This window comes from Mizuhopecten yessoensis, unplaced genomic scaffold, assembly GCF_002113885.1.
Source record: "Mizuhopecten yessoensis strain PY_sf001 unplaced genomic scaffold, ASM211388v2 scaffold8123, whole genome shotgun sequence".
Taxonomy (NCBI): Eukaryota; Metazoa; Mollusca; class Bivalvia; order Pectinida; family Pectinidae; genus Mizuhopecten; species Mizuhopecten yessoensis.
The window spans coordinates 2345464-2355193 of NW_018407390.1; the positions used below are offsets into that span (position 1 = coordinate 2345464).

Consider the following 9730-nt stretch of genomic DNA (forward strand, 5'->3'; position numbering starts at 1 on the left):
AATACAAACATAGACTTACTTTTTTCATGTTATTCCATATAGCTGGTAGATGTAAACTATGGGCAATATTGTTGATTATACGGTGTTAAAAAAGAATACTTAAAAGTGACTTTGATAGACAATTTTCCGGTCGAATAATTCCTTAGGACATTTAAAAATAATTTGTTTTGTGGTATATAGGCAGATGCACAGCCTTATCATGTCTTACTTTCGTTTTCAAGATATTGATTTTCATATTATTCGCACTGTTCTTCCAGTCGTTGTAAGTCTTCGACTTGTGAGACTGTCCTATATCTTGTTGTCATCGATACTTTATGGTATGCGCATATTTGTTGGTGACAAGTTTTAAGAGTTAAAAGTTCGTTCACACTAACGATTTTTAGTGTGTTGATTATATTTTTGTACAGTTAAAATTCCTGATATATATACAGACGTGTTTGGTAGCGAAACAATTTCACTAACCCGCTGTCAGCAACATTAACTACTGATAAGCATGTGACCTTAATGTTCATTTTTCCAAGGTTAAGGCTGTTGAAGATAGGAAATAATGTTACTACCCTTCCATTGTCCGTTTCTTTCCACTATGTACACTAGGGTAAGCGACACAATCTGGAATTCAAGAAGTCTCCACGCTCTATTTGAATTTGAATGCGGTTCGATCATACTCGTCTCTTACTTCTCTATGGGTATTTAAGCCACTACAATTATTGATTTGTGGAATATTCATAACTTCATTATGCTGGTTATCATAAGTTTCATTAATACCCCCAATAACTATTATTGTTGCATTTTTTAAAATTAGCGATACAGTATCACTAAATTATAACGTTTGCTTACCTGTGAGTTATTTGTTTTTCTGGATTCCCACACTTTTGTTTTGTCATTTGTGTATTGAAAAGTTCCAGTACTCGAACACAGTCCCACGCAAATATTTAGACACCCGTAATGTTTTTGTTTTATCTCGACAGTAGGTAACATTCTTTTCTAACAGATATGTCCTATGTGATTCAACTTCATTGTTATATCTCATCAATTTCGTCTTTAGCATTTAATCCCCAAGTTAACTTGTTTTTGTGTAGAAAAGTACCCCCTATACCCGAACCTTATGAATGTAAAGTTGACGAAAAGTTGGTCACGACCCGATGGCAGAACAACTGTCAATCGAGAAGATTCCTTAGGATAACACGATTTACAAAAATCAAAACCTTAGAAGAAATGTGAAGATAAGGAATCAAAATAGCAACTTACGGATAAAAACACCAAAATATAGCAATGGCAATCAGGAAATCACGTCATGATAACAGAGATGATCAAATCGGAGAACAACCATCTTCTTTCCCTCATACTTAATGATTGGGGATTTTCCGGGTTAATCGTAGTCTCGTTCAACCAGACGCTTCTCTGTTCGGCGTAGCTAGCTCAGGCAAGAAGGGTCTGGTTGAACGAGACTAGGTCAATCGGAAGTTTTCTGGTTTTGGGTTGTCACGTGTTCCGAATGTTTGTGGTTTTGGTCATAGACCTAAATTTACTTTAGGTCTCTGTTTTGGTGATTTTTTAAATCCTACAATGTTTAGCTCAACTGGCCCGAAGGGGCCAAGTGAGCTTATGGCATGGTGCGGCGTCCGTCGTCCGTCCGGCGTCAACTTTTCACTTAAATCAACTTCTTCTGAATAACCAAGCGGCCCAGGTTGCTGATATTTGGCCAGTAGCATGCTGGGATGAATGACATTGACCTACTTTCAAGGTCACAGGGGTCAAATGTCTTAAAATCTTCAAACGACTTCTTCTCAATAACCAAAATGCCCAGGGTACTGATATTGGGCTTGTAGCATGCTGGGATGAAGGGCTACCAAGTTTGTTCAAATGAATGACATTGACCCACTTTCAAGGTCACAGGGGTCAACTGTCTTAAAATCTTCAAACAACATCTTCTCAATAACCAAAAGGCCCAGGGCACTGATATTGGGCCTGTAGCATGCTGGGATGGTGGGCTACCAAGTGGGTTCAAATGAATGACCTTGACCAACTTTCAAGGTCACAGGGGTCAAATCAGAGACGTATCACGTCTCTGGGTCAAATATGTTAAAATCTTCCAACGACTTCTTCTCAATAACAAATATGTAATATATACGTCTCTGCTCTTTATAAATAATTTACCAAACTGTGTACAATCAAATGTTCACCTCTTTGCTGATGATTGCCGTCTGCTTTTCAGAACTATACACAACAAAAACGATTCTTCACAACTTCCAGATGACCTCTCAAATCTACCAAAGTGGGAGTCTAAATCACAGATGAGCTTTAATACAGATAAATGCTTTGCCATCAGAATGTGCAAGAAGCGCTCTGTCATCACTGCCAACTACTTTACCAGTGGTCAAACCCTCCAGATAGTTCCTGCTAGCAAAATTCTATGTGTTTCCATTTCTCAATATCTCTCCATTTGTATTAAAATTGCATACATTGTCCATGCTGCTTTTTAAAAATATACAGTTTTATATGCAATGTAATCCACGTGATTTGTAGTATCGTACGTACACGCCAAAGAAAACGCCGCTTCGGGTGTATTTTTTTCGTTGTAACTTGTCTTATAAATCGAATGGGACCGGTCCAGGCGCAAAGTATCCACAAAATCCCCGCTGCTTTCCAGTGATATCGGTGACATTTCCCAACGGTTCGTGGTTAATAAATTAACACAAATTAGCGTGCTGGGATGCCAAAATTCATTGAAGTACACAAACATGTTCATAATCGAGATGTCATCCTATTGTAATTGTTTTTTGACAAAAGGAAAGAATAACGAAGATATACTGCTTCGTCTGCGAATGGCGTTATTTTCATTAATATTAATTTGATGCAATATCGTACACACCAGAAAATGGGAACGGGAATAATGTAAAATTGTTTGTAGTAATTAATTCATAGTACATGTATTTTCGAAGTGTAGCCTGGCGGAGAGCAGAAAAAAACAGTATACAGAAATACAAATGTTGGAACAGTCGAAAATGACTTCGGTGGGTGAAATTCTTGTGGAAATCTCTCCGTGTTTTTTGCACTTAAGTGGAAATATATTTTTTTACACTTAAGTGGAAATCTTTTACGCTTAAGTTTAAAAAGTACATAATGGTCATTTGGTTTTTTTGCACTTAAGTGCCAAAGTTTTTGCACTTAAGTAGTTTATGTATTTTATCCTAAAACGGCCGCCCATAAGATATCACCGCCAATTTCATGACTTTTTACATGTTGCATGGACCGAACCTGCCCCAAGTTGATATTTCAAAAAATCGTATAGTAGAGCAATACGAAAGTCGATGATAGGAGTCTATATATGCCATTATATGAAGATGACATAAATTAGTCGTGATTCACTTTACATAAAGTACGCAAAACTAGAAAGAAGTGAGTCGTGATTTCTTTCTACCCTTCCAAACTGTCTGCTTTATAGTAATTTTATACTTGCTTTGAGTTTTCCTCACCATTGTTTTCATGCCCAGCCAACTAAACTGAAAGTTGTAAATATTTGCTCAAGATCGAAAATATCAGGGGTGGCGGATGTGACACCCTTTGGACAAAAGAATCTTATTAACATACATTTTTTTTTATCTAAAATAGGGGTTTAATCACGGACTAAGATAGCAATAATGTAATTCCATGGTTTAATATGTATACACCGGTTACACTGACACTTTGATAAATGCCTCTAAACACATTTTAAATTTTGCCGATAAAAATCGTTACATTGGTTGAAGACATTTAAATGTTACAGATATTTTATAATTTAAAGTGTATTTTTGGTTTCAAGTCACAATTTTTGTATCGAAATTAATTTGTTTTAAATGCTTCAATAAATTTGTTACTGTTAACTTTAACAGATTTAAGGAGGGGCTTGGAGGGGACCCAGGGCCCAACTTGCACCGCTCTCCCTTATCCCCCCCCCCCCCCCCCCCCCCCCCCCCCCCCCCCTTGTTACGAAGAATGTTTGGACTCATAATGTTTATTTTATGCCTTTTCATGGGAATTAAGAATTAAAAAAACTTGCAAGTTTGATAATATTTATCAGTATTTTTATAGCTTTTCTATATAATCGACTTGGCACCCCTTGATCTGTTTCGGGCGTCCTCTACAGCATTATAAGAGTTGAAGTAAACGCTGACTAAAGATATTCCGAAGAGATATGGACTGTTCCATTTTATTACAATATGTTTTGATTTCTGTCTCGTAACTTTTCAAATATAGATAAGTGACCCAATGCTAAAGACCTTACTCACAGTTTACTATTAGTAGGTAATACATTATTATTTTAAGTTTAAAAGTAATATTTTATTATTTTGATGAAAGCAAACGTCCCTATCTCATGAAAGTGACACCGTCCAGATATGGCGACCTTTGGGATCTTCAGCAGGGCATCGAAGATACTCACTTTGAGAACGTCGTCACCTGTGCTACGTTTACACAGAGCCATGTCGAGTTTACTGATAGACAACCCCAAATACTCGTGGCTTAAGGACCTGGGCTTGTCATCATCTAACAATGGCGTGTATTACGGCAAGTGGGGAGGATCGGGACAGGTAAACAACACGAAAACCGGCACCTGTGTCTTCACGGTCATTGACTAATTTTTGTGTCTTATACGTGGACAGCACACGTGTAACAATGTGATTTACAACATTTTTGTAGAGCAAACGACACGTCTGTATTTATATATTACTGTAGTAACTCATGTATATGTTGTACACTGCATACCACGGGGACCTTGAAAGGTGTGTGTGAATGGCGTATACTGATTGGTCAATAATTGTGCAGACACATGCACTATGGTCACATATGTAGCATTACTTATACTCATTATTGTTATCCTGTGCAATGTCTTTCAGGTTTCAGTTGACAGATTTTGGAAGCAAACTATTATAAAATAACCACTGCAAAGTTTGCACATAGCTGTCCATTTATTATAATAACGCAGATGCTAGTCATGTCTGTCGAGGCCAATCTAAGAACTGTCGAAGATACAAGAAGCTTTATTTATTCTCGCACCTCAGACAGAGATATTCCACGTCATACGCAATGCTAGATTTTTCTATCTCGTCCGATCTGTCTTTTACCTTTACGTGACATTTCGCGGAAATTTTACACTGAGATGTATTCATCCGCGCGTTAACTGCTTGAAATTGACAATTTGCATTATAAAATTAAATGTTCTGTTTTGTTGTTATATGTATAGTTTTGATGTAACGTTAGATATTTGATGTTGTAGATAAACTATAATCTACACTGTGAAATACGTTGTCATCTGATCTATATAAGGACAGACTACATTTTTACCCGGAAGCGTTCAAATGTAGCTTAAGTAGTGAAAAGGTCATTATCATTTGAGGCCCAAGGCGGGATACTTATAGTTTTTTTTTCGAACTAAAAGACATGTGCGAGAAAAAAATCAATTACCTGTAACTGAGCCAGATCGGGTTATCTCAGTCTCGGGCTAAGATTCTGTAACATCTTACGCGTCGGTTGGGATTTTGTTACAGAACCTTAACCCTCGACTGAGTCTGAGATTAATAAAATCTTTCATCCCCTCGGGGATGAGATAGGGGGATCTCAACCCTCGGGGGAAGATTCTTAATTTGCCAAACACGAGGCTGTGCCAAGTGTTTGGCAACTTAAGAATCTTCCCCCGAGGGTTGAGATCCCCCTATCTCATCCCCGAGGGGGTGAATGATTATTTTTCTCTTACCCTGTTGTTCCTGTCCAAGTGTAAGACGAAGCATATTGTTTATAAACAGGAACTTGTGGATAGCGTATTAATATTATATGTATGCGTCAGACGGTTCACGCATCATATTTTAAACATTTTAAAATCAATCCCATCTTCTTTGACGTCAAATGTAAACACGACAAGATTAGCAGACAAACTTGTGTATGTGTGTGACCTCATAAAAGTAGTTCTTCTTCTGGGTCACATCAGTGACGTCAGGTTTATAGTGGAGAACGTGCAAAGAGCACGTGTAGCTTGTCTCAACCCTAGGGTGAGACAAGGAAATCTCATACCGGTAAAAGTAAGGAAAAATCTGTCCAGGTTAAGAGAAAAGCCGATCTCTCGCACAGTTATAGGTAATAGATTTTATTAGTGTCGTATATGGCATAACATTGAAACATTAGCTCTGTGGAGCTAATTTTTACGACAAACATAAATAAAACAGAGTAATAACAAGGTAAAACGCATGCTAGTAGAAAAGGTAGGATTATGCAACAAAATTATATGCGTTGAACTACTAAAATAATCAGAAAACAGTTTGATGATAGTACATGTATGTTAAAAAGCAGGAACAGTACTAATTATAACATAAGCATTTAAATCATAAGCATAAAACATATAAAAACATATCAGATTTAGCAAGCACATATTTCATATATATCACAGATGGTTAATACGATACTTTATATTGGAAAATGATGGAATAAAATACACAGACAAATTAAAGTAAAGTAAGAAGCAAAATAAAAGCAAAATCTCAAATAAAAATGGGGGATCAATAAGATGAAAGTCAGGAACATATAGAACCAGTAGTATGGGTGTACTACTGTACTTTGTAGTCCAATAAGAGAAAATTTGATGCATTAGCAAATTAGACAAAAATTAAATTCTGTTCATCAACAATGTTTCGTCTTTAATTTTACCAGGTCAGTCAGTTTGCAATCATGTCATTTATTCTTCAATGATAACGTACTTAATCCTGGCATTGTCATTTAATGATGCTATTATATATGTGACAATGTCTATTTATAGTGTAGCCAGTTCCAATGTTAAGGTAATTAATACACCTGACTCAACAATGTCTTTAGGGTTTTGTTATTTATTTTTGGGGCAAATTCCCTGACAACCGCGCAAGTGCAAACCATAAATACACATTTGCATGATATCACAGGAAATTATAACATTCATTCAATTTAAGATCCACTTAAATTAATAATGGTATTAAATTGCTATAAGAGAATAATAGAATCCATCCCTGATGTGAGATGAGGCAATTCAAACCCAAGGGAAAAAATATTGAGCAGGAAACTGTAGAGTGCATGCTTGAACAAACTCAAAATCAAAGGATAATGTGAAGGCACCTGTAATACATCTTTAGGAGAAATATAAAGTTTGTTCAAGAGTGCGCTCTATGGTAACTAAGAAAAACTAGGCAAAAACCTGTCAAAATTTACTGAATATTCAAATTTCATTAATTTATGCAAATATCAACTGGTTACCATGGCAGCCATAATTGAAAACCTAAATAAATGTTCACATTATAGTACCAGGGAAGTATTCAAAATTATAGTAACAGTCATTTGAAAGTTTTATCGAAGATTTTTAATTTTGATGGATTTGGGGGCCAAAAAAGGCCCAAACCATACATAGTCCATAGAACTCTCCGATGCTGCAATGCGGAAAAGGCGATGTGATGAAATTGAACCTTTTACATTATATATTCACCGTACAGGCGAACAAGTCAGAAAGATGAGATTAATTTTTATGCGCAAACATGATTTGCAAATATGGGACATGCTTAATCTGGCTGGCTAATTCGTTTTTCGTCTAAAAAGTTCAGGGGAAAAATTGATATTTTCAAAATGGTGGCCAGTCCAAACGCATTTTCATGGTTTCTGAGCTTATTCTGGTGGTTGGAATGAGAGAAAAATACTCTTTCATGCCGAAGGGTGTAGAATAGGGAAATTCCACCGGAGTTTTTTTTAAATTTAGTAAAACCCGAGGCTACACCCCTGTGCATGAAAGAGTCTTATATTCCATACCTCACATCAGGGAAGGAATCTATTATTCTCTTATAGCAATATATTTTAATACTACATATTATTTAATTGAGTGAATATTAAATTTTCAGAAAATGTCTTCTTGAACTATCTACAAAAGTACTTGTATGTTCATTTTATATTATACAATACATAATTATGTAGCAAAATTGATTGATTTTTTTTATTGTGAAAATTCCTTAACTTTAAATATGTTGTGATACATCAGAGACATATATACAGCTAGTTTTTTAGTCGGTCGTTAATCTTATTTTTTCTATATTTACTTCCTTCACATGGACATTTATTCCTTTTTTATTATATTATGTAATATATATGTCTCTGGATACAGGTATTATCGTTTTGCCATTTGTAAAAAGTCTGGTTCTTTTGAGAATTGGTTTTTAATGATCCATTTTTGTATTTGAAGGAAACAACATCATATTGCCCAGCAAACAAACAGCCCATTGCCAAGGTCACACAGGTAAGGTCATGATCTATGATGCTTATATTGTACCTATAATTATGGTATGGGAGTCTCACCATTGATGTACCATTACAATTGATGGTTTAGAGGTACGTGTATGCACTCTACACTTCTCCAAAGCAGAAAGAAATGTTTGATAAAATGCTGCATGATAACTGATTGTAATTTTTTAAGTCCAACCTTAAACTGAGCAGGTGCTTATATTTATAACCATTGTCCAACAACATTGGTGATAAAGAGGTTCATTCTCAAAGTAGAAACTTTATATTGAAAACATTTAGTATTCTTTAAATGGATTCAAACATGAAAATTAATTATGTGCTGACATGGACGCTGGCATGGTCTGATCTTCGAAATCCAAAATGTTGGTTTACCCAGTTGAAGGTACATTTAGATGTTAAAATTCAATTGTGTTGCTTGTATTATCAACATATTACTCTATCTCTCTTGCTATATACTGTACGTATCGGCCTAGATTTCCTCTGGCATAGCAGTCAACAGGAGCCTCTAACCCACTGATAGGATTGTGATCAGAGGGATCTGAATTATACTATTACTGATGTTATTCATGTTCATGACTGCATTCAATCGATGCAAGTTTTATTAGCTTACCATAATCAAATTTTCCTATTCAATTTATGAAAAATTTATGCCTAAATGCAAGAATTTTTGTAGTTAGTATCTAAGTATTTAAGGGTGGTTATTGCATTTATATTAATTTATCATGAAAATATTACTGAGTCAAACTTAACCTTAGCTGTATCATATCAAGCAAACAGAAGCTACAGAACAGAGGATCAGAGAGAGTACCCATTTATAATAAATTACGTATCACAACTCAGTCAAATCAGAAGTATTATACAAGTTATTGGTTGGCATTTCCCAATCAACATATACTGCCCTTCATTTCATGTGAAAATACTCTGAATTTACCTATCTAGCCTGCACATAAATACTGTGATTACTGAATATGTGTCTATTGCGAACACACTGTTTCATGAGCAGAGAAGGCGTCTAGTACTGTCTACTGCGAAGTATATCGACATATTTTCGTTACAGGCTAGTCCTGCTGATTATGAGGAGGCCATTCAAGCAGCCAAGGAGGCATGGAATGTATGGGCTGATGTAAGTGTCCATACTACTACTGTTTTAACACTGATATTTTTGCTAAGGAGAATTTCAATTTCTCCTGTGACTCGATCACTCTTCTGACAGTGACCTGACCTATGACCTTAAGGGACATTGAAGACAATGGGGGCCATTCTGGGCTTTGAATCTGGGATCCTCAAAGCGGAGACAGACACTCTGACCAACTAAGCTACTGGTCCTGGTCCCCACGTCCAGTAGCTGTCCTGTCATGAAACACTACACTTTTATTTTTAGGTCACCTGAGCTTTGCTCAAGTGACCTATTCCAATCGCTTTTCGTCCGTCGTCGTCCGTCGTCCGTCGT

The 9730-nt window shown here is 36.1% G+C and overlaps 2 protein-coding genes across 5 annotated transcripts in view; one reads left to right on the forward strand and one right to left on the reverse strand.

Moving 5' to 3' along the window:
* Positions 1-1521, reverse strand: part of LOC110455018 — a 32916-nt gene extending 31395 nt beyond the window's left edge. For 2 of the 4 annotated variants that reach the window (XM_021504899.1, XM_021504900.1), the window contains exon 1: positions 1249-1521. The gene's annotated coding sequence lies outside the window, so the exon portion shown is untranslated. The remainder of the gene's footprint in view (positions 1-1248) is intronic. The other 2 variants (XM_021504896.1, XM_021504897.1) reach the window with 1 other exon arrangement.
* Positions 1522-4344: 2823 nt separating this feature from the next.
* Positions 4345-9730, forward strand: part of LOC110455019 (alpha-aminoadipic semialdehyde dehydrogenase-like) — an 18737-nt gene continuing 13351 nt past the window's right edge. Inside the window, exons 1-3 of the mRNA XM_021504901.1 lie at positions 4345-4568; positions 8222-8275; positions 9338-9403. Coding sequence (XP_021360576.1) covers positions 4377-4568; positions 8222-8275; positions 9338-9403 — 312 coding nt within the window. The 5' untranslated portion in view covers positions 4345-4376. The remainder of the gene's footprint in view (positions 4569-8221; positions 8276-9337; positions 9404-9730) is intronic.